The sequence below is a fragment of the Pseudopodoces humilis genome, chromosome 24 (genome assembly GCF_049639895.1).
Source record: "Pseudopodoces humilis isolate 2021_Gansu_Grassland_sample_001 chromosome 24, ASM4963989v1, whole genome shotgun sequence".
Lineage (NCBI taxonomy): Eukaryota > Metazoa > Chordata > Aves > Passeriformes > Paridae > Pseudopodoces > Pseudopodoces humilis.
Window position 1 is genome coordinate 7028185 of NC_142223.1, and position 28000 is coordinate 7056184.

At 47.5% G+C, this 28000-nt stretch overlaps 2 protein-coding genes across 10 annotated transcripts in view; one reads left to right on the top strand and one right to left on the bottom strand.

The window, feature by feature from the left end:
• PIK3CD (phosphatidylinositol-4,5-bisphosphate 3-kinase catalytic subunit delta) overlaps window positions 1-18661 on the top strand; it is a 34329-nt gene extending 15668 nt beyond the window's left edge. For all 6 annotated transcript variants that reach the window (XM_088066564.1, XM_088066566.1, XM_088066561.1 and 3 more), the window contains 23 exons: window positions 1677-1750; window positions 2110-2273; window positions 3381-3609; window positions 3985-4214; window positions 4963-5142; window positions 5733-5882; window positions 6181-6270; window positions 6770-6991; window positions 9833-9929; window positions 10231-10361; window positions 10992-11051; window positions 11245-11412; window positions 11893-12014; window positions 12170-12313; window positions 12878-12977; window positions 13794-13972; window positions 14162-14271; window positions 14521-14599; window positions 14840-15007; window positions 15335-15458; window positions 15608-15753; window positions 15952-16084; window positions 16574-18661. In XM_088066564.1, the coding sequence (XP_087922690.1) occupies window positions 2133-2273; window positions 3381-3609; window positions 3985-4214; window positions 4963-5142; window positions 5733-5882; window positions 6181-6270; window positions 6770-6991; window positions 9833-9929; window positions 10231-10361; window positions 10992-11051; window positions 11245-11412; window positions 11893-12014; window positions 12170-12313; window positions 12878-12977; window positions 13794-13972; window positions 14162-14271; window positions 14521-14599; window positions 14840-15007; window positions 15335-15458; window positions 15608-15753; window positions 15952-16084; window positions 16574-16711 (3141 nt within the window). In that variant the 5' untranslated portion in view covers window positions 1677-1750; window positions 2110-2132 and the 3' untranslated portion in view covers window positions 16712-18661. The remainder of the gene's footprint in view (window positions 1-1676; window positions 1751-2109; window positions 2274-3380; window positions 3610-3984; window positions 4215-4962; window positions 5143-5732; window positions 5883-6180; window positions 6271-6769; window positions 6992-9832; window positions 9930-10230; window positions 10362-10991; window positions 11052-11244; window positions 11413-11892; window positions 12015-12169; window positions 12314-12877; window positions 12978-13793; window positions 13973-14161; window positions 14272-14520; window positions 14600-14839; window positions 15008-15334; window positions 15459-15607; window positions 15754-15951; window positions 16085-16573) is intronic.
• Window positions 18662-18787: 126 nt separating this feature from the next.
• Window positions 18788-28000, bottom strand: part of CLSTN1 (calsyntenin 1) — a 30396-nt gene continuing 21183 nt past the window's right edge. For 2 of the 4 annotated variants that reach the window (XM_005530456.3, XM_005530455.3), the window contains 9 exons: window positions 27907-27957; window positions 26074-26231; window positions 25308-25456; window positions 24609-24835; window positions 24115-24285; window positions 23406-23551; window positions 22673-22808; window positions 21827-22011; window positions 18788-21188 (listed from right to left, as the gene is read on the bottom strand). In XM_005530456.3, the coding sequence (XP_005530513.1) occupies window positions 20997-21188; window positions 21827-22011; window positions 22673-22808; window positions 23406-23551; window positions 24115-24285; window positions 24609-24835; window positions 25308-25456; window positions 26074-26231; window positions 27907-27957 (1415 nt within the window). In that variant the 3' untranslated portion in view covers window positions 18788-20996. The remainder of the gene's footprint in view (window positions 21189-21826; window positions 22012-22672; window positions 22809-23405; window positions 23552-24114; window positions 24286-24608; window positions 24836-25307; window positions 25457-26073; window positions 26232-27906; window positions 27958-28000) is intronic. The other 2 variants (XM_014259210.2, XM_014259211.2) reach the window with 1 other exon arrangement.

Genomic DNA, 28000 nt, shown 5'->3' on the forward strand with positions numbered 1-28000 from the left:
ATTAAGGGAAGGGCTCAAGCCAAAGGATTCTTTAGTCCCAGTGGTTGTTTAAAGCTTGATCCTTGTAGTTTCCATACAACCAGAGCGTTTCCATCGAAGGTGGGAAAAAACCTGGAGAACTGTGTTCAGTTTCCCAAGGCAGAGGGGAAGAGGGAAGTCGGGTGGTGCAGGAGTACCCATCTACACAGAGCTGGCCTCGTGTAAGAACTGTCACTCTGCATCAGATCTGAGCTCCAACAAGTAGAACATCCTGAATTTAGCAGTGGGAAGGGGAGAGACTTAGTAAATGATGTATTAGAGATGATGAAATTCCAGTCTTATTCTTCCTTTGGTATATTCATGCCATGTTCTGTTGAAAAAATCCTGCATCCTCTAAATCAGGGAGTTTGGAAAGAAAGGTGTTGAGCTGGAGCTGACACTGTAGTGCTCATGGCTTAGACTTGGCACTTCATATTCTCTGGGATGTGGTGCCAGACAGAAATCCTCAGCAGAAGGAAGCAGCTCAGCCACTGCTGTGTCTCTGTCTCTGCTGGTCAGTAGAGTTGTGGTAGTTTGCTGATTTAGGCTGAGGTAGCAGATACACCAGAAACCTGCTGTTTTTATTGTTGATGAGCAGAAAACAAGGCCAGCTTGTTTTGCTATATTTGAACTTGTAAACCTTGCCTCCTCCCCATTTGCTCCCCTCCCTGTAAGGCCCAGGGCTGGTTTGTGGTCTCTCTATCCGGTTGCTGGGTGATGCAGCCTCTGTGCTGAGGAAGCAGGACAGATAAAACATAGCTCATGTTTCTGGGAATCCTGACCTCACTGCTGACAGGGAAGTGGTGTGTTCCCAGGATCTGGCAGATAAGATGCTGGGCTCCTTGTGCTGAAGCCCAGGGCTGGCTCCTGAGGAGCTGCCAGCAGAACTTTGTGGTTTGGGAATCAGCAGCACTTTGCTCAGCTTCTTTCAAAGTCTCTACACCCACAGCTGCAAAGCTGTATTTTAAGTTGTGAATGGGGAAATTTTGTGCTGGTTTTATGGGCTGAGGAGAAGGGACACAGACTTGCTGAGGGCTGAGCAGGGCTGAGTTTGGAGCTGTGGCTGTGGAGCACCTTCCAGGCTGTACCACTGGCATGTTTCTCTGCTGACCGGACAGAAAAACTCTGGTGAGAGGGAATTGAGGTAGCTGGTTTCTCTGCTGGGGTGGTTGGAGAGGATTAGTTAGAGCCACTTCCCTGTCTCTTGCTGGGAGCCAATGCCAACAGGGTCTCCCAGCACGTGGGGACACCACCCTCTGCCACTTGTCATCTGTGCAGGAAACTGGAGATTTTATTGCTGTATTTTACTTGTGGACAAATGGATGGAGACTTGGTTACATGTCTTTGAGAAAGGAAGTATCTGACAGGCTCCTGGTGAATGCCTTTTGTTTCATCCTGTGTTTGAAAACAGCAGTTTGTACCTGATAGCATTCAGATTCTTGTTCTCTTCTTTGCATTCCTTGGATATACTGAAAATAAATTGTAGCATCCTGCCAAGGAACAGGCTGCAGATGGAATTAACAAACTTATTCTGATTGCCTCACCCTTCATTTCTCTATACTTGTAGAGGAGGGACGTACAGCAGAGTATTATTTGTTTGTGTGTATAAAAGTGCATGCATACTTGGAAACAGCGACAACTCTTTCTCCCTCTTGCAGACTGGAACTGAGCTCTGGAAAAACAAAGTGGAGCTTGGAGCATGTGGCCTGAGGATTGCCTTACACAGCCAGGGGTAGGAACTTACTGTTTCTCTTGGCTGCCTGGTCACAGATGAGCTATTGGGACAAGTGTCTTTGTTCTCCAGAGAACATAATTCTCTTATTTCTTTGTAAATGCAGATGTAGATGTTAATCCTGGCCTAGAAGGGATTAAGAGAGGGTTGCATTGAAATAGAAGCAAATGCTATAGTTATGTGGCTTAAAGGACTGAAGTGGAATTTTTACTAAGGTCCATGTTTTCCTGAGCTTTAAGGCTGTGCTGACCTTCCTTTCTTTGGGTTCTTTTGCACATTCATTTTCTACAGAGCCCAGCACCGAACTGAGCAAATAATACATAATTAACAGCAACAGGTTGTTTTCCCTTTTCTTGCAGGTGGTTGCTAAGCAGTGAGCAGGATGCCCCCAGGCATTTACTGCCCTACGGAATTCTGGTCCAAGGGGGAACACCAAAACATCCAGGTGGACTTTTTGCTGCCCACAGGCATATACTTAAACCTCTCTGTGCCCTGCAATGCCAGCCTGGGCACCATCAAGCAGGTAACAGCCTTGTGCCAGCTGTTAGGTGAGGGGTCTTTGTTACAACCAGAGGCCCATCTGCTCCAGAATTTTGCCTCCAATAGCAGGCACTTAGGATGAGAGTAAAAAAAGGGATATGATGTCATGTCTCTCCACAGGGAGAGAAGGATCTTTGGGAACTAGATAGTGTTGACAAGACTGGAGAAGCTCTTGGCTCCTGTCACAGATTTCATGTTACTGGGGGCAAGTTACTTAACCCAGTTTTGTTTCCAGTGTGAGTAATGGCTCACAGGACCAGAGTCAGCAGGTGCTGACTGTGAGATATTCAGGTGGGGGTTATTTAAATGCTCAGGTTGAGGGATTGACATTGTCAGAAACAAAAGGCAAGCATGAAGAAAGGAAGTCAGTTAAAGGCACCTGCAAATAAACCAACCCAGCAGTTCAGCAGCAGCTGGAGCCACCAGACTTGGCTGAGGAGCAGCCGGGGGTTGCAGGTCCAGGGATGCTGTGAGGAGCTTGGGCTGTGCCCTGCCTTAGCTGAGAGCTGAGGGACAGCTGGGTGACAGAAGCAGGGTGAGGGTAGGGACAGGCCCTGGGGGCAGCTGTGACAGTCTGGAGGGTGATGGTAGGTGGTGGGTGACAGCGGCAGGGTGACGCTGTGCAGGGTGACAGCGGCAGGGTGACGCTGTGCAGGGTGACACTGTGCAGGGTGACACTGTGCAGGGTGACGCTGTGCAGGGTGACAGGGGCAGGGTGACACTGTGCAGGGTGACACTGTGCAGGGTGACACTGTGCAGGGTGACAGGGGCAGGGTGACGCTGTGCAGGGTGACGCTGTGCAGGGTGACAGGGGCAGGGTGACACTGTGCAGGGTGACAGGGGCAGGGTGACGCTGTGCAGGGTGACAGGGGCAGGGTGACGCTGTGCAGGGTGACGCTGTGCAGGGTGACACTGTGCAGGGTGACAGCGGCAGGGTGACGCTGTGCAGGGTGACGCTGTGCAGGGTGACAGGGGCAGGGTGACACTGTGCAGGGTGACACTGTGCAGGGTGACGCTGTGCAGGGTGACAGGGGCAGGGTGACACTGTGCAGGGTGACAGCAGCAGGGTGACACTGTGCCCTCCCCACAGGTGCTCTGGAAGCATGCACAGTATGAGCCGCTGTTCCACATGCTCAGTGACCCCGAGGCCTACGTGTTCACCTGCATCAACCAGACGGCCGAGCAGCAGGAGCTGGAGGATGAGCAGCGTCGCCTCTGCGACATCCAGCCCTTCCTGCCCGTCCTGCGCCTCGTGGCTCGCGAGGGGGACAGGGTCAAGAAGGTCATCAACTCCCAGATCAGCCTGCTCATTGGGAAAGGTCAGTTCAGCAGCACGGGTCACGGCAGGCAGCGTGCGGGGAACGTGCTCCTGTCCCAGCCCACCTGTGGGACAGTGCTGGAGCCCTGCGTGCACCGGGACGTCAGCAGGTCCCACCTCCAGTGGATGCAGAGAGGAAACAGGGGCTGTGCAGACCCAGGGAAGGTGATGCTTCCTGCTGGCAGAGTGCTGGGGTGTCAAGCCAGTGCGGCTGTACATCGTAAATAAGCGATTGCTGGTAGCTTGGCTAACTCTGCTTTTGGCCACGTGTTAAAGACGCGTTCACGAAGACTTTTGCAGGCGTTTGAGGTAAAGGTTCATTTCCCCCATTGGCTGCAGGTGCTTATTTTGCCTTCCTCGCTTACCTTCCACCCAGGTTTGCACGAGTTTGACTCCGTGCAGGACCCAGAGGTGAGCGATTTCCGCAGCAAAATGTGCCAGTTCTGCGAGGAGAAAGCAGCAAAGCGGCAGCAGCTCGGCTGGGCAGCGTGGATGGAGTACAACTTCCCCCTGCAGCTGGAGCCCATGGCCAAGGGTCCTGGGACTGGCTCTCTGCAAATCCCCACCAAGAACATTTTTGTCAACGTCAAGTTCCAGTCTGGTGGGGTAAAGCACAAACTTTTCTGTCACAGTGTTTGATGGTTTGTGCTTTTCCTTTGGAAACCTCTGTGTGTGTGGAGACAGAATAATGTGTGCCTGGACAGTGTTTCCATGTGTTCAGTGTTCATTCTCCAGATTCCTTTGCCTGTGGAGATGGTTGGAAGGGAGCTGTTCTGGGTGTACTGGTTAGCTGGAAGCTGAGGTTGCTGCATGTACATAGGCTAGACACCTCTTTGGGTTTGGGCAGGAAAGGAGCACAGAATCCAATACTTGACCTTCCTTTGGAAGCCCAAGAGCCTGCTCAGCTCATGATCAGCAAACACTGCTTGCAGGCACTGGTCTGTGCTGCCATGGGCCCCTGTTCCTGCATCCTGCCCTTGGTTCTTGTTCTGCATGTTGAGCAAGGTCACTCTCACGGCAAAAGGGCCTCCAGAGCAGTGTTTGAGCATGGGGACCCTTCCAGCCTCTGCCCTGCTGCTGGAATGGCTGTGGGAAGGTTTTAATGGCTGGCAACTACATGAACTGGTGATCCTGCTTAAAATTGAAGGTCCTGGTTTCCAGTCTTGTGCTTGCACTGCTGAAACTTGCTCCTGCCCAGTTTGGCAAACATCCTTGCTTATCACTGGCTGATGTGTGTGTGACTGTACCTTCCCATCCCTCTCCTCACTGCCAGCAGCAGGAATGTCGTTCCCTGTCTGTGCCACTTCAGCCCTGTGCTGGTGTCTGACAGTTTGCTGTGTTGTTGGGATTGCAGGAGAGCTTCACGTTCCAGATCTCCCCCTGGGAGTTCCCCATCACCTTAATGAGCTATGCTATTAAGAAACAGGCTACTGTGTTCCGCCACGAGACTGTGCAGAAGCCAGAGGACTACACCCTGCAGGTGAATGGGAAATGTGAATATCTCTATGGGAACTACCCCCTGTACCAGTTCCAGGTGAGCCTTGTCTTGCTTTATCCATGACTCTGTTTCCACATGGCCTTCTCTTGCTGGGGGCGTGGGTTGGGACGTGTTTGCAGGAGTGCAGCACATCAGTGACAGGACCTGGATGCTGCTTAGGGCAAAGGGTGCTTCCAGCAACCTAACACATCCTTGTTTTTGGGGGGCCAGTGTCTAAGCCTGTCCTTGGGTGCCAAGTGCTGTGTAAATACATTTAGAGCCCGTGATTCTGGAAATATCTGCTTGCTTGTATGGTGGGATGAGGGTTCTCCTATTGAAAGTTGGGCAAATAACTGAATCATGTGCTCCTCTGGCAGGGCAGACTGCTGCTGGGAGTGCTGAATCCTCCTCAGTGTTTTCCCTTAATGCAGCCATTTGAGTCCATTGATGAAATGCCAGCTGTAAAAGGCACTTCATATTCTCAGTTCTGGCAACATGAGGCCAGCGGGTTGCAGGTTTATAGAGCAAGAGGAGATAATTGAGAACTGGAATTGGATTGTTGCTGTGTCCTTCCCTGAGTCCCTGCACGGGTTCCTGCCTGGGCTGGTGGCTGTGGGCAGGCCCTGGCTGACCCTGTCCCCTCTCAGCACATCCGCAGCTGCCTGCAGCGGGGCCTGACCCCCCACCTGACCATGGTGCACTCCTCTGCCATCATTGCCATGAGGGACGAGCAGAACAGCTGCTTCACCAGCCCCCCAAAGACGGCCTCCAAGCCCCCCCCGCTCCCCAAGAAAAAGGTAAAGGGGACAGTGGCCCCTGGGGTCACCCTGGGCTCCTCTCTTGGTGGACATGCTGGTCTTGGCTGGGAGCAGCAGTGGGTTCTCCCTGCCCTTCTCAGGACAGGTTCCCAGCTGGGGTCTAAGATGGGAATTTCCAGTCAGCCTTTCAGCCCCCTCCACGTATTCCCTGGTTGTCCCAGGTTTCTTGCTCTTCTCTATGGGACCCAAAAGCATGGAATGGGAGATGAGTTCTGGTGCTGACTTGTTGCATCTTTTGTTGCATCTGTTTCTGATCAGAACCCTTTTCTCTTTCCAGCCAAACTATGGCTCTCTCTGGTCCTTAGAGCAGCCTTTCTACATCGAGCTGGTGCAAGGCAGCAAGGTCAATGCAGATGAGAGAATGAAGGTGGGTGCTGACTCACTCTGGGGGTTTGTGCGTGTGCTTTCCCAGTCCCATCCCTCTGGTTTGTGTGGGGGGACTCTGGTGGTTGGCAGTATGATCTCACCTGCTCCTGCAGGGTTTCATTCAGCCTTGGGGCACTTTCTGGGCCGCAGCACAACAGGAATGGGAAGTGGCCAGACAGCAGCCCAGCATTAGAAAAGCTGGAGCACAGCAGAGCTGCTGCCCTGGGGTAATGGCGTGTACAGTGCTGGGCAGGGCAGGGGAGCTGTAACAGCAGCAGGGGAGACCCAGCTCTGAGAAGAGAGTGATGGGAGAGGTGGTGATGGGTGAGTGAAGAGAGAGACTTCAGAACTGAATGTCTCAATGAACCGGGAGAGAGACGGGAGTCGGACACCCTGTCCAGGGGAGGGGCTGCCCTGTCCCATTCCTCTTCTGGTGATTCTCCAGCAAACAAGGCAAGTCCTGTGGGTTCACGGTGTCCTGTTATTTCTGCTGCCCTCAGCTGGTGGTGCAGGCAGGTCTGTTCCATGGCAATGAGATGCTGTGCAAGACCGTGTCCAGCTCGGAGGTGAGCGTGTGCTCGGAGCCGGTGTGGAAGCAGCGCCTGGACTTTGACATCAACATCTGCGACCTGCCCCGCATGGCCCGGCTCTGCCTCGCCCTCTACGCCGTCATCGAGAAGGCCAAGAAGGCTCGTTCCACCAAGAAGAAGTCCAAGAAAGCTGTAAGTGAAGGCAGCCTGAGCCAGGCTGGCCAGGGCTGCAGAGCACAGGACACGTTCTGAAACAAGTGCCCTTTGCTTTCAGAAAACTTCATGTTAATAAAACAGCTTACAGAATAATGGCCAATAACTTCTTCAACAGGAAGCTGAGAAGTGTCTGCCTGTAAGAAGGGCTGTTTATATGTAATTTCTTCCCTAGAAAAACCATTAAGAAACAGACTCAGCATCTGACTGAACCTAAAGAGGAATTACTTATGTTGGTGTCCCTGTTGCACTGTTCCACAACTTCCTTATTTTGTAGTTGAGGTTAAACCATCATCTCTGTTGCATTTTCTTTCTAACAAGGTCTTTCCTGCAAATCCCCAGTGGAGCAAATTACCAGCTAGGGAGGGGGAATAAACTGAGGAATGTGAACATTGGTTATGGCAAAGCATTAGGCGAGGTAAAATAAAAGTGCAGATTCTTCAAGGTTACTGTTCAGGTGTTGCAAACTGACCACAGAAAGTGTTAAGTCACTTTGGAAATTCTTGGTTTGAGCATCTGAATCAGAGGTAGTGACATTTCTCACATTCCAAAACTTCTAGCCCATTAATGATTTAGTAACTAAAAGTAGTTTCAGCTGCAGCCTGTAATTGAATTGCTGATTTCCCAGAGTTGTAACATAAGCCTCAAGCTCTTTGCATGTAAGAGTTTTCTTTATGAGCAGCAAATGCATTTGTGCCTCTGCAAATTATTGTTTCTGTGACCACAAAGACTGTTCTTGTGCCTTGAGGAGGGTTACTCATGCCATCTGTGCTAGAGTGCAGAGGAATGAGGCACTGATGAGTGTGATACAGAAGATTTCAGTACTGCTCACTCCTCACTGTTGGGAGGTTCACTGTGCTTTGTTGTGCTGACATCAGTGGGGTTCTCAGGGTTACTGTGGGGGGGCCATGTCTGGGAGCAACAGCCAGCTCATGAATCCTGCTTGTGGGGACCAATTTCTGGGTTTCACATTGGAAACATTTTGAGGCCAGGACCAGGATTAACAGTTCTATTGTTGCATTTCTTTTTCGTTCAAGAATAGCAGAACCCCAGCTCCTGCTGGAGGCTTTTGTTGGACAGAAGATCTGATTCATCCACAGGCTGGATGTTTGTGGTCACACTGGAATAATCTTCAGTTTTGAAGCAGTCAGAAGGAAATGTTGCTGTTCTGATTGACAAAACACAACTAGTCTGTTTAGCTGAGTTGTTAAGTGGATCTTATTCATGTGTGTTCTGGTGCTGGGAAAGGTGGGTGAATTATGATGAGGTTTTAGTATAAAATCACAACATTCACTACTGAGCACTGCAAAAAGGAATTTTTCCCTATGGTGAGCTACAACTCTGAGTGAAGTGCCCAGAAATCAATTCAAATGATTGGTCAGGGCAGGTTGCAGAGTGTAGCCTGACTTTTTGTTTGTTTGTTTTGATGGTTTTTTTTTTTGCCTTACTCAGAGGTTAATTCCATACATGTTGTTTATATGCAGACTGTCCAGAGCAGATAGGTGGAACTAAATTATTTACTACCACAAAACCAGGCTTGTTTGCAGGCTGACTGGGTGAGTCAGAGGGTTAATGTCACCCAGAGGGTTGGCTTTCAGTGTTTCTCTAAATCATGCAGGAGATGTCTGTCTTTAGAATGCTGGATCCTTGTTTTGCTGGACCTTATCCACCAGAAACCTTGCCTTGTGTTTTGGCAGGCTCTGAGCTGTGGTTAGATGTCATTTACTCTGATAGAAAAGGTTATTGCTGGCGGTGGTGTTTTATTAGGCTTTTCCTTGTCAACTGGAAGCTGATGTCTCAAATGTGATTTTACTGAAGATATTTGGAGTAATCAAATCAGCTCCAAGGATGAGAGGCCACTTGGAAGTGACTCATTTTGAGGGAAAATGGGGCTCTGTTTTCTCTCCCAAGTGCTTGGGTGTTCTGGGGGGTAAGGCTGGTGCATTGTCTGGAATGCCCCAGTGGAACCAGATGTCTCAGTGTGGTTCCTTCAAACGTGACTCTGTTTGTGGGTGCCTCGATGCAGAGTTTCTGCCACGTAGCCCCTTTTCCAGTTGGTTTCTGTGCTTGAGCCGTGGTGTGCTCTGAGCTCTGAGTGCTGCTGCATGAGGTAAAGTGTTCCATTTGGGGAACCTGGCTGCAGGAAAGCTGAGCTCACTCGTGGAATGTGTGTCTGCTCTGGGGCTGGGAGCTGGGTGAGGGCAGGGGACGGGCTCTTTGTCTTGGCCATGTCCCAGTCACTTCACTTGCTGGAGTCCCTCCTCCAAAATGCGACTGGTTTGGATTTGTGGGGTTTATTTTGGGGGTATGGCATGGGATTGGCAGCATTAGGTTTGATTTCTATAGATAGTGTTTATTATTGTACAGAGAAGCCAAGCCTTTTTTCCTATTATGAGCTATTTCTAGCGTCCTTTGTCTTGTTCTCCAAAATCATACCTACTCTGTGTTCCCTGTTTAAAAATTAAAGTTCTTCTTCCTCCCCCTCAAATTGTGAAATATATAAAATATGCAATAGTTCCCTCAAATATTTAGTGTAGAGTAGCAAGGCCTTATTGGAAAATGAGAGATTCTTCAGCTATGCCAAATATCAGGTGGTGAAGTTTTAGAGGCATTTGTGGGGAGTGTTTGGTGCCAGTCAGCACCACACAGAAGAAGACCCCAGGTTTTGGCAAGTGCCCAGTGCCATCTTGTACTGTTAATTTGAGAGAACTTGGCAGGTGAGCAGACAGGATGTCCCTTTGCATGGGGAATCTCTCAGGCCTTCTCGTGCCCTGCTGCCCTGGGCAGGGGCAGCCCCCCACGAGCGCTGTCTCCCCACAGGACTGTCCCATCGCCTGGGTCAATGTGATGCTCTTCGACTACAAGGACCAGCTGAAAACAGGGGAGTGCTGCCTGCACATGTGGTCCTCCTTCCCAGGTATGGCAGGAGAGGGAGCTGCTGCTGTTTGGCATCCTCAGTCTCCCTGGGAAGCGGAGTGGCCGCTGCTCAGTGCTGTGATGGCAGCTGGAGCCTGCCAAGGCAAGGCTTTGTTGAGCTTGGCTTTGCAGGTGTGACCTGAGAGGTGGCTGCTCACCTGAGGGTGTCACCTGCCCCGCACTGGGGAGAGCTCAGGAGGGTGAAGTGCTCGTGGTCAGGCAGTGACCAGTCTCTGCTTTGCTTTCTGCACCAAAGCTTCACAAGATTTGGGCTCATGGGTTTTATGTACTTTGTTTTTCAGATGAGAAAGGGGAACTTCTGAACCCCATGGGCACAGTGCAGTGCAACCCCAACACAGAGAGTGCAGCAGCCTTGGTCATCTGCTTCCCCAGCGTGGCAGCACATCCTGTGTACTACCCATCCTTTGAGCAGGTGGGACACAGGGACACTTTTCTGGGAGGCACAGGAGCTCCCTCACTGTCCCTTCCAGTGGGGAGCCTCTGGGGCAGCCATTGACAGGGACTGGGTGCAAGCAAACTTGATGAATAGAGATTGTTAACTGAAAATTTCACTTTTTCCTCTTAACTAATGGACCTTTGAGTGAATGCTTTTCCAAGCTATGAATTACTGAGGTAAAGCTGCTCTCATAGATGAGCATTTGTTTAAAAAATGGGTTTAACTGAGCTGCCTTCAAACTGCATTAGGCTCTGTAGGAAGGAAGAGGAATTAAGGGGAAATGAAAGTAGGCAGCTCCCTCCCTTTCAGCAGGGTGGTAACAAAATCACCGTGTGTGAGGTGATTTTCCATCTGTTACTGGCCAGACAAGTGGAAGAAGAAATATGCCTGTGAGAGGGGAGGAAGGAAATCTGCTCTGCCAGAGCCAGGTGTGTGCTCCCTGTGAGGCAGGCTCTGGCTCAGAGGCTGGAATAGGCTGTGCAGGGAGAAAGGGGAGCCCGGGCAGAGGCGGCAAATCTCCAGGGCAGCATAAATGCCTGAAGTGATGGTGACTACAGTTACAGAGCAACTGAGGAGCCTTTCTCACCCTCTTTATTTGTGTCCCAGCTGCTAGAGTTGGGAAGGAATGGAGAGCAACCCCGAGCTGCACCAGAAGATTCTGAGGAGGTGAGTCCTCTGGCATCAGTTTTCAGCTGCCTGCAAGCCTGGTTTCATGGGCTGGTTGTTTCCACCTTTCCCCCCCTCCCAGCACTGTTCAGCAAACTGGGTTGTGCCCTGGTCCTGCAGGGTCTCTCTGAGCTGAGCAAGCCCTGTGGGCTGAGCCTGAGCCCTGTGTGTGCTCTTTGCTGTGCTTGAGCAGAAGCTGCAGCTGAGGGAGATCCTGGAGCGGAGGAGCCACACGGAGCTGTACGAGCACGAGAAGGACCTGGTGTGGAAGATGAGGTATGACATCCGTGACCAGTACCCACAGGCTCTGGCCAAGCTGCTCATCATCACCAAATGGAACAAGCACGAGGATGTTGCCCAGGTGAGGATGTTGGGGCTGGCAGCCAGGGCACCTTTTCTGCCCCATCTTTCAGTGTCTACATTCCCGTGCTGTGTTTGGGAGTCCAGCTGAGCAGGGATGTTTCAGTTCCCTCAGGGAAGTTCCCAGCTGGAACCAGCTGAGGTCTGGCTCTTCTGGGCTGTCCCAGATTCATTACTGGCCAGCAAGGTCTTGTTTATCCCTTCAAGAAACTAGAGAAAAAAAAAAATACCTGTTTAATTCTTGTGAGTAAAGAGTTCTGGATTGAATATTCTTAAATGTTAGTAAGAGATCAGCACAAGCCACCTCAAGGGCTCAGTTTTTGGCCTGGTATCTCCAAACTTGCTGTGAGGCATCTATAAACAGTGACACACCATACCCCCGCCAAAGAGCTGCTCTTTCATCAGTAGAATTTCAGATTTATATCCATTGTCATAAAAGCCTTGTTCCTTTTTGTTGCTATTTTCTTTTTGGTCATTACAGATGATTTCCCTGCTTCAGACCTGGCCAGAGTTGCCTGTTCTGAATGCCTTGGAGCTGCTGGATTTCAGCTTTCCTGACCGTTATGTTGGTTCCTTTGCTATCAACTCCCTGAAGAAGCTGACGTAAGTGGTGGCCCCAGGGGAGAGGCAGAGCCCTTTCTATTTCTGCTCAGGGCTGCTGAGGGGCTGTGAACAGGAGTGACAGCCTTGTCCTCAGGCTTTTACAACAACACTTGTGGCAGTGAAGACAAGGCTGTGTTTCATGTTTCTGTCCACAGGGATGATGATGTGTTCCAATACCTGCTGCAGCTTGTCCAGGTGCTCAAATATGAATCCTACCTAGACTGTGAATTAACCAAGTTTCTGCTGGAAAGGGCATTATCCAACCGCAAGATCGGCCACTTCCTCTTCTGGCATCTGAGGTGAAGAGCAAATGTTTTGGGCTTTTTCTCAGTAATCAAGTGAAACCAGCATTTACTGAGTCCTTCATTGCTCTGGGAAGTGGGAACTGCTACTTTTTTCCTTGGGTGATTCAGTAAGAATTATTCCAGGAGGACAAAATATTTATTTTTGTTATTTATTTTTGTCTTTTGTCATTGTAGTGCTGGTGTTTGGGTTAGGTTCTGTTTTCAGAATTTATATGTATTTATGACTATATACATATATGCCTCTGAGCTGGAATTTGCTTTGGGCTTCCATGGCCACCTGCCAGCTCTGGGCCATAAGCTCTGAACTATTCTTGCTCCCCAAGTGATGTTCTCAGAGGAGGGGCTGGCGATTCAGTCACCCAGAAAGATGTTTCATCACCTCAAACAATGGTTTTCCTCCGTCACCATCTGGGGTTGGGGGCATTTTTTCTCCTTCCCCATTACATAAGCAGCAGGCAGGTCTTGTGGTGCTGTTCCCCCGTTGCTGTGAGTGGGAGGAGGAGCAGTGCAGTGAGCCAGCTCTGCTCTAACTCCCTCCTGCCCTGCCTCCCTGCCCAGGTCAGAGATGCACGTTGCCGCCGTTTCCCTGAGGTTTGGCCTGATCCTGGAAGCGTACTGCCGGGGCAGCACCCACCACATGAAGGTGCTGATGAAGCAGGTACAGATTGCTTTGGGCCATAAGGTTCCCTTCCCTCTCGCTTGGGGCAGGTTCCCAGCTGCTGGCTTTCCCAAATGAACATTACCAGTAACACAAGAAAAGCCTCCTAAGGGCTGTTGGTTTGGGTGTGTCCTGGAGATCCCCAGCACGTGGCTTTGCTCACCCCTGGCTGCAGTCGGTGTCTAGGAAGGTCTGAAATGTTCTGAGCACTGCTGTTGTTGGATCAGCTGGGTGAGCTGCTCAGCAGGAGCTGATCTCAGCTGGCTCATTCAGAGCACTGCAATCCCTTTCAGTTGCTGTGTGCAGGTGCTGCTGGCATTTTCCCACTCTGAAACCTCTCTTACCTGTCAAGGGTCACTGTAGCAAATTGAGAAGTGAGGGACTCATCTCTAGACAAAGTTCTATCCAGGATGGGCCCACAAGCCAGTGCTGCTGCTTTCCAAGACTGAGCAGCACTTTTGCACAACCAGAGCTCTCCAAAAGCACTGAAGGGCAGGCTGGTCTCTAGAGCTCATCCTTTCCAGCCAGTGCACATCACTCCTTCCTTTGGTGCCTGCTAATGTGTTTTATTCCTGCTGCAGTCATTACCTGGCAAGGCATTTGTGTCCAGCACAAATTATCCACAATTAATTAGGGATCTTCCTCAAGCAGATACTACTAAATTTGTTTTGCTGCAATGTGTGAAATTGCTACAAATTGAAGAGGAAGTAAGAGATGGAGCCAAGGTTTACATTTCACAGATCATCTTAATGTTTTTTAAACTTTCTTCAGGAATTTCCTATTTGTTAACCCCATTTCATTCCTCCCTTTTTTCAGGGAGAAGCACTGAACAAGATGAAAGCTCTGAATGACTTTGTGAAAGTGAGTTCTCAGAAGGCCACCAAGCCTCAAACCAAGGAGATGATGCACATGTGCATGAAGCAGGAAACCTACAGGGAAGCCCTTTCCCACCTCCAGTCCCCCCTGAACCCCAACATTATCCTCGCTGAAGTTTGGTAAGGGAGAGATCTGCACCTCTGAATTTGTGTGAATTTTGTGCTTTGTTTCACAGTGGAGCCAGGCTTTGGGTTATCCCAAGGTTCTTTCCTCATGGAAATCCCAAGTCCATCAGAGGTGGAGTTGCTGTAGGACTGGCTGGTATTTTAATAGATGGAAACTGATGGTAGTATTTTTATTTCCTCTAGTGTGGATCAGTGCACCTTCATGGACTCCAAAATGAAACCTTTGTGGATTGTGTTTAATAATGAAGAGACAGGTGGAGGTGGAGTGGGTATAATTTTTAAAAATGGAGATGGTAAGTCTTTATTATGCCCGTGAAAACGTATCTTTTAGTCTTAAGTATTTACTGGGGTGAGTGGGCCTAAATCTGGACCATTAAGATGTGTAAATGAGGACCTTTAATGTTTTTGGGTAGTAATCTGAAAATATATACTAACTCTCCTCTGTATTTCAGCTGCTTCCCTGTTTCATTAAGATTTTAGTGCAGTGGTAATAGGATACCTTTGAGCAGTAAAGTGATATTTTTCTCTGTAATGCTGCCCAGATCTGCGCCAGGACATGCTGACTCTGCAGATGATCCAGCTGATGGACATCCTGTGGAAGCAGGAGGGCCTGGACCTGAGGTGAGCAGCGTGCACAGAGCTGTCCTCCTGCACTGACACATCAGGGGAGGCAAGGCTGTTTTCTCTGCAAGCTCGTTTTGCCCCCAGCAGGTCTGTCTGGGCTTCTGGGAGCAGCTGGGCAGGTCCTGTGGGGCTGGGGAATAGAACTGCAGAGTAGAAAGGGAGGAGACAGGACAGGCAAGGGAAAGGTTGAAACCTGCAGGCAGGATTTCAGTGGAAGGGTTTCTTTCATCTCTGCAGGATGACCCCTTATGGCTGCCTCTCCACAGGAGACAAGACAGGGCTGATTGAGGTGGTCATGCACTCGGACACCATTGCCAACATCCAGCTCAACAAGAGCAACATGGTGGCCACAGCTGCCTTCAACAAGGATGCATTGCTCAACTGGCTCAAGTCCAAGAACCCGGGGTGAGGGACTCACCTTCCCCTCCCTGCTTCCTGCCCTGCTCCTCTTCCTTCAGCCATGCACAGCTCCAGCCTGTGGCTGCTCCCCTGCCTGGCCCACCTTGTGTGGATCTCATTTCCATTGTGGACACAACCTGAGACCCCTTCGGTTACAGGCAGTCCTTGCAGCCCGTTTTTGTAAAGCAGGGGGGCTAGTCCTGCCTCCAGAGAGCACTGCAGCGATCCAAACGAGCTTCCCTCCCTTCTCCTGCAGCTGAAAACAGCTCTCCCTTTGGGGCACTACTGGAGTCCAAAGGAAAATTATCTTTCACTCTTTCTTCCCCTCTCTAGAGATGCCTTGGACCAAGCCATCGAGGAGTTCACCCTGTCCTGTGCTGGGTACTGCGTGGCCACCTACGTGCTGGGCATTGGAGATCGGCACAGCGACAACATCATGGTCCGGGAGACGGGACAGGTAACCTGAGATGGGAATATTGTCCTTCTCTCTCCCAAAGCCCCGTGGTCAGGACCTGCTGAACACAGTAACAGAGAACTCAACACTAATCAGCTAAAACAGGTTTTTCTGAATATTCTGAAATTTTTTATTTTTTTTTTTATTTGCAGCTGTTCCATATTGATTTTGGTCACTTTTTGGGGAACTTCAAGACTAAATTTGGTATTAATAGAGAACGAGTCCCTTTCATCTTAACCTATGACTTTGTGCATGTCATCCAGCAAGGAAAAACTAACAACAACGAGAAGTTTGAAAGGTAAGTGCTGGGAGTTAAACTCGATGTCAGCTTTTGAAGCTCTAAAGTTTCAGTATTTATTTCCACCACTATGCAGCCTACATGAAAGTAAATACATTATTAACTGGAGAGAGCAGGGTTCAGACGATGTAGCTTTGCTTTACAAAATGGTCAGATTTGCAGTCTTCACTCCTTTGGCTGCTCTTTGCTCCTGCACAGGTTCAGGGGTTACTGTGAAAGGGCCTACATGATCCTACGGCGCCACGGGCTCCTCTTCCTGCACCTCTTTGCACTGATGAAAGCTGCTGGGCTGCCAGAGCTCAGCTGCTCCAAAGACATCCAGTACCTAAAGGTAAGGGGTTAAAAGTGAATACCTGCTTTTGTGGCTGGGTGAGGAGGAGTTCAGTGTGCAAGGCCAGAGTCTTAGAAGCAGATGAGCTCCAGGAACAGTGAGGGGATGTGCAGGACATCAGAAATGCCAGGTCCTGGTGCTCAGTTCTTCATCATGAAGTGAGCAGGTGCCAGCTTGCAGGGAAGAAGGCAGAGAGCCCTTGGCTCTCGTTTCCTGGTTTGCCTCCTGCATCATGACCACCAATTCCTGGCAGCTGCAGAACACTTTGTACAAGAGCAATACAGAATCTGCTCTTTCTCTGCACCAATGGAAGCAGAGGGTGCAAGTGTTTATCAGAGAAAAAACCTCCTGCAGCCACAGGAACAATTAAAAACAATTGATGGCTATTCCATTCCTCCTTTCAATGGAGTAATTTTTTATGAATAAACAGCTTACTGGTTGAGCAGTGACTTGTTCACTTGTGCACTGATTTGTGCCTCTTGCCTCCAGGACTCCCTGGCCCTTGGGAAAACCGATGAGGAGGCACTGAAGCACTTCAGACTGAAGTTTAATGAAGCCCTGCGGGAGAGCTGGAAAACCAAAGTGAACTGGCTGGCACACAACGTATCCAAAGACAACAGGCAGTAGAGCAGGAGCCTGCCCCTGCTCAGGAGGATGTCACAGCCCGAGCCCAGCACTCACACACAGGCTCCTGAGGACTGAAGAATGGTGCAGTGCGGAAGTTCCCCCACCTCGTTCCCAGACATCAGACATTGCTGCATGACTGAAAACCTGTTGGCCTGTCCTCAGCCACACCACTGTGGCTGCTGCAGATGCTTGGGAAACAAGGGAGAGACGTGAGGCAATAAAACTACTGCATACAGTAAAGGTAGGTAAAGGTACTGTACCCTTGAGAACTCCTTGAACTTCAAATACATGTTTCAATGGAAGAGTTGAGGCACATGTAACATCCCTCTGGTGTGCTAATGTCTGTATTTCTATTTTCTTGAAAATTTAGCTGAGCAGAGATCTCCCTGTGATTGTAGCCCATCTTCTAGGTCACCACTGTTAGAGCTTAGAGGCATTAACCATGGCATGTGGTCACTCCTCCTGCCCTGTCAGTGTCCACTGAGGTGGGTCAGCTCAAAGCACACCAAAGCTGACTTGGACAAATGCTTTTACTCTGCCTTAAGACAGGATAAAAACATCCACGCTGGCATCTTGCTTTCTGTCTGCTCCAGAGGCCAAAGTGTTCTGAAACTGAGCTGGAACTCAGCTCCTGCTGTCTAGAACTGATGGCACAAGAGCAGCTTTGGGGTGGCCACTGGATCAGACATTTTGCTTTCCAAAGTTAGGCTTTAGTTAAGCCTTAAGTAATTCCTGCATTTATTTTGGTTTCAAACCTGACAATGCTAAGACTGCATTTTCAAATTAACGTACTCACTGCTTCTTTTCATAAAAGATGTTAAGTTGTGAGGTTTGTTCTGGTTTGGATCTATTCATACAACCCTGTTGCCTCTCAAGCAGCTGTTGGTAGAAGCAGCAGTTCTGGCATAGAAGACACCTCATTTTAATTTAATCTAACCCTGGGAGACCCTTTTCCCTACACCTTCAGACAATACTGTGACTGAAGCACTCCGGCTCTGACAGCTGCTTTGGTACTAGAGGGAAATGCTGCAGGATTTAGAGCTCTATGCAGGCTGTTCAGTGAGAAACAGTCCTGTGCCTCTGCTCCATTTTAGAGAGTAAATATTGCTATTTCCTTGCTTATTAAACTAATGTACAGAGCAAAAAGTATGCAAAAAAAATCTTGGGCCCTGTGCAAGGTGAGATGCACTGAAACCACACCCCCAATCAGGTTCTTGTGGAAGGGAAGACACTACAGTTCCAGAGCTGGAAAAGCAATTCTCTTGCAGTGCCAGAGCCTGGTGTTCAGGGTGCTGCAGCACTGGGACCCTGCTCTCCTCCCAGCTCACAGAAAGGTCAGGCCCTCACCAGTTTTAGAGCAGTGGTTCTTGTCCGTCACTTTGGAAGTGCAATAACACAAAGGTGTATCAGTATCAAGTGCAAGAACTGAGCACAGTTTTACAGAGGTTACCTAGTCTGGAAAACTTGACTTACCTACAAGCAGTAAAAGTTCAGTGAGTCATCATGTGGACCTTCTTCCTTGTACACCCTGGGAGAGTATCTTGGATAAATCTCTGACAGCTCTGTTGGGTCAGCAAAGAGCCTTTGACTCCAAATTCACAAAGCAGCAGCTCACCTGATGGTTTTCAGCAAGCTGAACTGTACTAAAGATTGAAACTTAAATAATTTTCAAAAATGTTCCATTTCATTACAAGTGGCTTCTCATTTTTATAAATATGCCCAGAATGATAGACCTATTTCTATTTATTTAGAGATGTTTCTGTCATTATTTTTTTTTAAACTCTGTACAAACTGATTGTGCTTATTCTGTTGCCTTTGAAAAAAGAAGTATTTTTTTAAGCCAAACCGTGGTTCTGCAAGAAGAGAATGTTTACATGTTTAGCTTTTCAGTTGCTTTAGGTACATGTTTTGTAAATAAGAAATAAAAGATATGGACAAATTATACACAAATGCTGCCTCGTCCTTCTGTGCTTGAGAGCAATAGCCACAAAACTCCCCCAGCAGAGGCAAATTAACACCATTTATATAACTGGGTTCTACTTTGTTTCACTAAGTAAAATAAAAAATGCAAACAACTTTTAGAACCAGAAATTTATTGTAGCTTATAGACTTTCCAAACTGACCTGTTACCAATATACACATCTGAAAAGTTATACCCACAGTGGCTACAAACTGCATCAGGACATTACAACCCCTCAGAATTACCATTAAGTCATGATCAGTTTTGGTCTAAAATACAGCAGCTACAGCAACAGTATATGGAAGGATAAGTCTTCTACACATTAACACAGGACAACTGTCAGACATAAGTTAAAAGTTTCCCAGTTTACTTAAAACTAGCAGTTAATTACCACGTAAGTAGTCAAAACCATTTCCCCATTTTAGAAATCTAAAATTTACATTAAAAAAAAGCCAAAAACAACCCCAAAAAACAGTAAGCTCTGGTGTGGGTTCTTTCCCTGCTGCCAGGTCCATCTCTATTGTAAAGGCACTCCTCAGTTCCCCCAGAGCAAACCCCCCTCGATCCCGGCAGGATCTACATTCCCGTGCTGTGTTTGGGAGTCCAGCTGAGCAGGGATGTTTCAGTTCCCTCAGCGGGGCTGCTCTGGAAATCCAGATGTACAAACAGGTGGCTCAACCCCCATCTTTTATCCCCCAGGTACTCGGGACCCTTCGTGCCCCTCTCTGGCCGTGGCTCTCTGGGCTCTGCACCCACACCCACGAGCAAACGCTGGCGCTGGCTTACCGTGCTCAGGAGGGAATGCAGCCCCAGGCTCCTGCTACAGGCAGAACAAGTTACTCTTTAGTCCACCTCCATAGAGATCAAGCAGAAATTCATTATCCACCACTCTGCATCAGACCAAACGAAGTTAAACAACCCTGCCTGAGAGAAAAAACAACCCCCCATATTTGTACCTTCCAGCTACTGCCCTCTGCAATCCCAAATTGGAACTGGGATCAGAAACAACCCAAATCACATGAATTAACATGATTCCCAAGGTTTTCTGGTTGGATAATTTATGCTACAGTTTTTCACCAGCAGGAAAACACAATTACTAAGTGTAAACAAAGGCTTAAAACACCGACAATCGGAATTACTGTACAAAGGACTGCAGGGGAGGAGCAGGAGTGTTCAGTGGTATCAGCTACATCCCAAACCCTCCCAAATTAGAAGAAATGAACAACAAAAAACCCCAAATCCCTGTTCATGTAGAAGGGTAGCCCAGGTGCTCAGGTCCCCAGGTGTCAGACTTCCCCTACACCCAAACCTGTCTGCAGTGTGCACAGCCCACACTGGACTCCAGGCACCCTCCCTGGAACTACCAGGAGCTGTGGCCACACCCCACCATACATGTAGTGTTATTTCCCCAATAACTTAAAAAAGCCTCTATGGCAAGCCTTAATTGGAGAAAAAAAAATAAAATTAAAACCAAACTGTAGTGCACGAGGGAGCTGAGCCTCTGCAGAGGCTCCTAAAGCCTTTACAACTTCTCACAAGCTTTGTCTGTTCCCTCTGCAAAAACAAGGAGGTGAAAGAAAAGGAAGGAGTTCAAAGAGAGCGGGGCATGAGCGCACATCGCAGTCAAGGCCAAGACAGAGTTACTGAACATCTACACTAAGAACTGTGCCCGTGCTCCTGCTGCAGTAGGATGAGACTTGGAATAGTTCATGCTGCATGATTTTTCACTTTAGCATGTTTTAAACCCCAATCCCTGTTTTCACTACCACAAATGACATAATTACATAATTCCAATATATTTACAAAATATTAAAAAGTCTTGTTAATCTTCTACATATTAACCTCATTCTGCCACTTTACACATGCACTAATTTGGGGAAAAAAATTAAAAGAAATCAACAGGCTGAAATGAGCAGCTTTACCCTTTGTCAACAAGCAATCTTTGCATCTTTTAGAAAGAGAAAAAGGAACAAAGCCAAGTTTGTTTCACTGAGCAAAAAAAGACAGTTCAGAAAATAATGTGCAACGGCTACAGAGCTGTAGAGTCACTTAGCTGAGATGACATGAAGAAAAAAGTGCAAGGTGGTTCTCACAGAGCGTAAAAAAATCCAGTCACTGAGGCATGGCTGAAGGAAGAGGTGCTAACTACAACCCTAAACATCGGGAACTAGCTGACAGAACACAAACACGGCTCGTGGGGGGGTTCAATCTACTGGCCAGAATGATTTTTTTTGTTTTAAACACCATGAATCCTTGGTACCAATGGAGTGTGTTACAGTGGAGTCTTCTAGAGCGGGAACATAAAGACAAAGGGAGCAGCTAGAATCAATAACTGAGGGTAGAGTCATCCCATTCCAGCTGCTGCTGTCTGTTAACATTCTGTTGGTCCTCCTGCTCTCCCTCTTCCTCCTCACTGCTTTCAGACTCTGCACTGGTGATGTCATCTTCTTCTCCATCTTCACTTTCTTCTTCCTCCTCCTCCTCCTCCTCTTCACTGCTGTGTTGATCCTCATAGGTCTGTTCAGACAAAAATTAGCTGTCATTACCATACTGGCCAAAATTCTTTTTATTCTTTATTCAAGTCACTATACTGAGGAAGAGCTATTGCAGATTCCTTGCTGGATTTAGAAGTTCAGCAGGAATTAGGCAGAAACAGAAAAGACAAAGGAAGTAGCACTTTGTAAAAGAGTTCTGTGACATTGCTGTCAATCCTGGCACTCTACACAAAGTGGCTGTGAAGGAGGATCCAGGATTGCAAATTCTACTGGAAAAGGATCTTACAATAGACAAAGAGCATGAAGTACACACATCTTTCCTGTTCCAAATTTTCTAAAAATTCAGATGTCAGCCACAGGAGAAGGAAACATCATAAACACAGATGTTTTGGCAATAAATTCCTGCAAGTTTAGACAAAAGCAGGCTCTGTTTAAGGCACTGTGCACATGATGAACACTAGTGCTGGATGCTGGATGTAAAATCCCATTCTCCAACATGAAACTCTAACCCCTGCAAGATCCCAAACAAGCGTTCTTGGCATTTGGCACATTCGTTCTACATCCCCAGGTAATGTCTCTGCCCTGTTCTCAGGTTCTCCTCTGCCCGTGGCCAACCACAGCCATTCCAGCTGGAAAAGGCCAGCAGCTCCCCAGGGTTACCTCCATGGGGTTCACAGTGATGGTCAGAGCAGAGTCATCCCAGTCCATCTCGTTCTCCTTGCCCGTGTCCTGGTCCCTCATGGTTCTCTGGTGCGCGGCGCGGATGCGGAACACGCCCAGGATGATCATGAACACCAGGAAGCTGACACACACCACGATCACCACCGTGGCTGTGCTGGGGACAACTGCAGCCAGAACACACAGCAGTGGTAACTCACACTGTGCTAACAGCTACTCCCCTTCCCATCATCACCTGCTGGGGAAAATGGCTTTACACAAGTATTCCATGTTAAGTTACATTTCATATGTGTTACACAAAGGCTGTTTGTCTTCAGCCATGTAAAAAGTCAGTAAGAAATTAACAACTAGACTCAGTTCCTTAAATATAATTACATCAATCTGAAGGACTGAAAACACAAGGAAAGCACATTCCACCACATCCACACTCCTTTCTCAATTGCTTATTTTTCTTCTCCTCACATCCTACACCCATGCCAAATTAATGTAATTAAAACAGAAAGGGCAGATACTGTGACTCATCAAAGGAATGGCACTGCCATCTTTTCCTCCTGCCATTCAGAAGAAATTCTGTCCTAGTTCTCACTTTCTGCAGGTCTTGCAGTCTCCTCCCCTTTTCCAACACACACACCCCAACAGAAATCTCTTCTGCTGGCAGGAAAGGGAATTTCACAGGGTTCTGAAATCTCACTCCTCTCTGTCTGGGCAACAGAACAGGACTGAGCAGCTGCCTGATTTATTAGTCCAACACCCTGGTTTGAACTCTGGGAAAAGAACTCTGCAACACCACAAAAAGCCAGCTCAGCTTCAGCAGCTGAGAATCCTGACCTGAAAAGGGATGAGGGTTTGCCAAGTTGTGACCGGAGAGATCAACAAAGGAATGATGCACTGGGTGAATGAACTGAGGCTGTGCAGCAATGTGATTGGCATGTTCCACTGGGCTGGCTGTGTGGATAACATTCACCTAGAGACAAACAGAAAGTGTTAAACTCCAGAAACACAACTGTTTCTGAATTCTGAAGAGATAAAAATAAAGAGAAAAAAATTTAAATTTTAGTGCCTTTAATGCCACTTTCTGCTGTACTTCCATATATTTGATGTAAGCATATGAAATAATGATTAACCTGTACCCTGCTGCAGATAAAATGCCATTTTATCCTCTCTGTGCTTTAACATAATCCCTTAGTATCAGACATTGACACATCACACAAGCAAAACAGTGACGAGCCCAGCACGTGCAGCTGTGGCCTCCCAGAAGTGACACACAAAGGCCACTCAGTTCTCTGGTAGCACCACTTTCACTCCATTTGCTAATTAATAATCTGTGTTTTCAATGCAAGGTTTTCACCTTCACACCTCCATTAGCCATTTCTTCTACAAACAACAATTCTATTTCAAGCTGAAATACAGGACTAAAACCACATTTATATAGAAAATATTTTCTGAAATGCTCACATTTCCTAATATTTATTTACAGGACAAAATCTGAATCAATAATTGATCAATTAACAACTTCCACACAGGCCCCAATGCCCCTGGCAGGGAGAAGCTGCTCACACACCTCCACTCTGAACTCGTTGCTGACGTAGCGGCCGTTGAGCTCCGAGCAGAGCAGTTTGAACTTTCTGTCGAACAGAGCCGCCGTGTGCCAGTTCCTGTAGCGGATCAGGTGCAGAACCTCCTCGTAGTTAGCCATGGTGTCCACCCCTGTGGGGAGAGACACAGCTGCAGCAGCTGCTCTGCCAAAGGCTGCCACAACTTCACACACTGCACAGCTGGGACTCCCTCTCTTCACTGAGCTCTCTTGGATATTCAGGGAGTACAGAAACGTAACACCCCTGACACACACGTGTGGCTCCAATGAAATCCTGTGGATTGGTTTGGTGATGAAATCCCAAACCCAGTGAGTCTCTGAAGGGATTCTGGGAGCTTTACTATGGAATACTTAAACATAACAGAAAAGAATGATGCATGCTCCTAGGCTATCTGTGGGAGGAATAAGCCTCTTCTGGGGCAAAGTCTAACTGCAGTTCCACATTCCAGAGGAGACCTGCTACTTGGAACAGAGAAAAGAACAGAAGGAAGGTTCAGAATGTTGTATTTTCTAAAATCACAGCTTTCCACAGAATTGCTGTGCTTGAAATTCTAAAGATAGTCCAAGCTCAAAATTCTAAAAAAAATGAAGTATTTGGAATTAAGGTGTTATAAACTACCTCTCTAGAAGGACAGTCCCTTCAGACCCTCCCAAGAGCAGCAGCAGGAACCCCCACCTGTGATTATCATGCCCAGGTTGGAACTGCTCATCTCAATGCCTTTCTGCTGCAGTCGTGTCATGTCAATCTCCAGGCTCTCTTGTTCCTGATTTAGTTCCTCTCCCATCACTGTCACCTCACACATATCCAGGTTGTGCATGATCTCTTCAGATACCAAAGACTCTTGGACTAAAAATCAGAGAAAAAGCCAAAGATTTAAGCAGAAACACCAAAACAAATATTAAAATCTAGGCCCAAGGAGAACAAGTATTCATGAAACAATGATTTAAAAAATAAAATACAAAATACAAATAAGGGATATTTACATGAGGATAATGGCCTGGACTTATCATCATTTCCAGGTAAGTTTTTGTTAGCCCAGACCAGAGGATCTACACCTTTTTCCCCTTACTGGATTCTGCATCAAAAGAGAAATCCACAGCTCTCTGCAAGAGGAAGAGCCTCAGCCAGGAGCAGTGAGTGAGGTGAGGGTGGGCAGCAGTGGCTGTTACCTGTAGGATCTTCATCCCCATCTCCCTCGGGCTCCACCTCCCGGGTGATGGTGCTGATTATGCGAAGCTCCGGGAAGAGGGAAACGCCCTCGGAGCTCTCAAACTCTGAGGCAGAGCGGGCAAAGTGGTTGATGCCACTCAGGCTGATTTTTGGCTCCTCTGGCTGCAAGACCATGACATACCCCTCCACAGAGGGAATGGAGACACAGGCCTCTTCATTGAAACACCTGAGAGACAGAAGCAGTTTTGCAGTCAAGGTGCTTATTTCAGAGGGAAGCACAGTTACACACAGTAATTGCTTTATAAATTTTTGAAAAGCTGTCTCAGACCCAAGAGTCTTAGATAAATTCATCAGCTGCCCTGGAAAGTATGGAACAGCCATCAAGGGAGCAATCTTACATTTAATTTTTACTTACAGTTACCATTTGGCCTCTTTTCTACGTTTTGACTTAGAGCCACAGGTAACCCTTTCATGAAGCTGTGACTGGAGACACTGGCAGCACTCTGGCAGCACTTTCCTCCCCATCTTACACACTCCCTACTCCCTCCTCAGGCAGAGAGCAGAGTGCTGGTGTGGAAATATTTGCTGTATTGAAACGTGTGATGGCCAGGACTCCTTTGTTTCTCCCAAGTGAGATCCAGGAGCACCAGGCTCCAGCAGGGAGCACAGGGATGCTCCAGCTCAGCACCAGGACATACTTGACAGTGCTGGTGATCTTCAGCCTCCGAATGCCGGGTGTTGGGAACTGGCGGGAGTTCAGGTAGGAAATGTGCTGCATGGCCTTGTCAACTCTGTCTATGTCATCCCCTTCTATGGTCAGCATCGACTGGCTCGGGTTCATGTGGATCTGAAAAAAAGGAAAAAACCCTCAGAGAACACCCAGCCGAGTGACATGATCTGGGCAATTCAAACTGGAGTTCAGCACTGGTAAATTCAGGATAATTACACCCATAGCCAAAGCAACAGGGTCATTATTGTGGCACACAGTCTAAACTCCCTACTCACTGCCTTATCCCAGTGGAATATGGCATTTGGTGTTTCATTCTTTAAGAAAAAATCTAAGCACATATCATAGTTCTGGTTCTAGTAATGCAGAAGACAGGCAGCTAACAAAGGAGAAATTTAGCTCTGTTCACACAACCCTGCTACTGAAAAAGCCATATAGTCTTATTTTATGAAGCTGCTTGTTAAAGATCTCTTATTAGATAACCTGCACAGCAGGAAAACAGAGGCTTACAAATACAGAGTTTCTCTTCAAGACTTAGAAGACAGCAGAGTAACTTTCATTCTTAAGTCCACGTTTATAAAAGAAAAATTTCCTACTTTTATGTAATATTAATGCAAAATGTCAGAAGAGATGAGCTTGTTGTACTTGGGACACCCTGTTAACTCTGCCAGCAAAACTTGTAACTCTTTATCAGGGAAGGAATACACATGATCCCCTCTGTTTATATGCAAATTTACCTTCACACCTTTGCCAACACCATCAGCCATCTGCAAATCCAGCCCCTCTTTGCAGGTGTAGAGGCAATCAATCACCTTCTTGTTCTCCAGTTTACCAGAACGGATCATCAACCCTGCCAGATTGCCCCGGAAAAACTGAGCCATGTGCAGTTCACCACCTTCAAAAAAGGAGGGAGGAAAAATCTTTACTTGTTTAGATTCTTTTTGCTTTTTCTTGTGTAAAACAACAAGTATGCCAGCTGATACACACAGTATTACACACATGCAGGTTAGTTTTCATCCATTCTGGCCGTTAACCTTGTGATTATGGTCAGGCATAAAGAAAGAATTAAACAGTTCACCATGCACGTGGCCTTCAGACAGCTGTGGCCACCTTGAACTGACTGTTCCATGACAAACATTTCAAAAGAAGCCCCATTCAGCGAGGTGGTGCTCAGAAATCCAACACAGAACCAGTGGGATGAACCATGAAACCTGAATCTTGCTGCTGAGGTAACACCTCCTCCTACTCAGGACACAGGACAGCATCCCTGCAGGTGTGAGGGATCCCCACCTGGACCAGCACTACAGGCTCTCCCTACACTCCAAGGGAAGAAAGGAACCTTGTAAAGTCATTCAGCTCATTCTGAGAGAAGTGTCCAAGAGACACCTGCCCCCTCTAAAGGTGCCATCTTCTCTCTGCAGATTTAAGGGAGCAGTTTAAACCCACACAACTCATTTTTAGATAGCAGAGTTCAGTCTGATAAGGCAACGTATTAAGCCCTTTATTCCTTCACACACTAGGTAATCAAGTCCATCTTGCTACATCCCAGGGCCACAAAACACCCCTGGAAATGTATATTTCAAGCCCATTACTTACTAAGCAACCTGATTTTAGAAAGGCGTCTAAGCTTGTTTTAAAAGTTCTAAGTGATAAAAGATCCTTGGTACAACTCAAATATTCAGTGGTGAAATGTCCTGTTATAAATTATACAATTTTCATATAGCCTCAGATTCTGGAGCCCCTGCATGCTACTCCCTCCCTGCCAAATCAAAATGTGATGCACAGCTAGAAAACCCCTGCCAGCTACATCCAGACTATTCCAACAATTCTTAAACTTTACAGAAAGGGAACATATCTTGAATTCACTTCTAAAAACATACACTGATTTTAAGTATCTCAACTCAAGACACAAAACCCACCACACTATCACTAAAATTTGTTATGAGGAAATAACCCTGTAGCCGATCTGAAATACCTGGAAGCTGAAGCTTTTTTGCCCATTCACTGTAATTAGAATTTGATATAAATATCTGACCAAGTGAATATCCACTCTAAGTTAGAGGTCTGTCTCTATGAGCAGCCTGATCTAAATACGGAATCAGTCGTTCTGAGAGAGGAGCAAAGGTACCTTTGTTCCAGAGGTCCTTCCCAATGCACTGGATAAACTCTATCATAAAGACACATACCTACATGCATAAATATGTACATTTATACAGGATGATGTGTGTTTATGCTTTAACAAAACTGGATGAAAGAGATTATAGCTGATATTTTACATCAGCAACTTTTTCTCACTTCACTGCAATCACAACCATTGCAGATCTGTACATGAAGGTACATTTGTTTGGATGCAACCAAAAATACCCAAAACAAACAAAAAAACCCCAAACCAAGCAGAAGTCAGCTGATGATGCTCTGCAAATGAAGCACAATGAAGACACAAGCCTAGGAGAGGATTATGTGAAGGTCAATGGCCCAAATGCAATGCCTGCATTTCATGCTGTGTGCGAGATGAAGCAATGTCTTAGCTTAAAAACGAAATAAAACAGCAGGGAAAAAACTCCAGCAACCTGCAGAGGTCTCGGGCACAGTTTCATTGTCATTTTCATTTCCTGTATATTCTGTAGAAAAGCAAGACAAAGAATAGGACAATAGGGAAAGGAC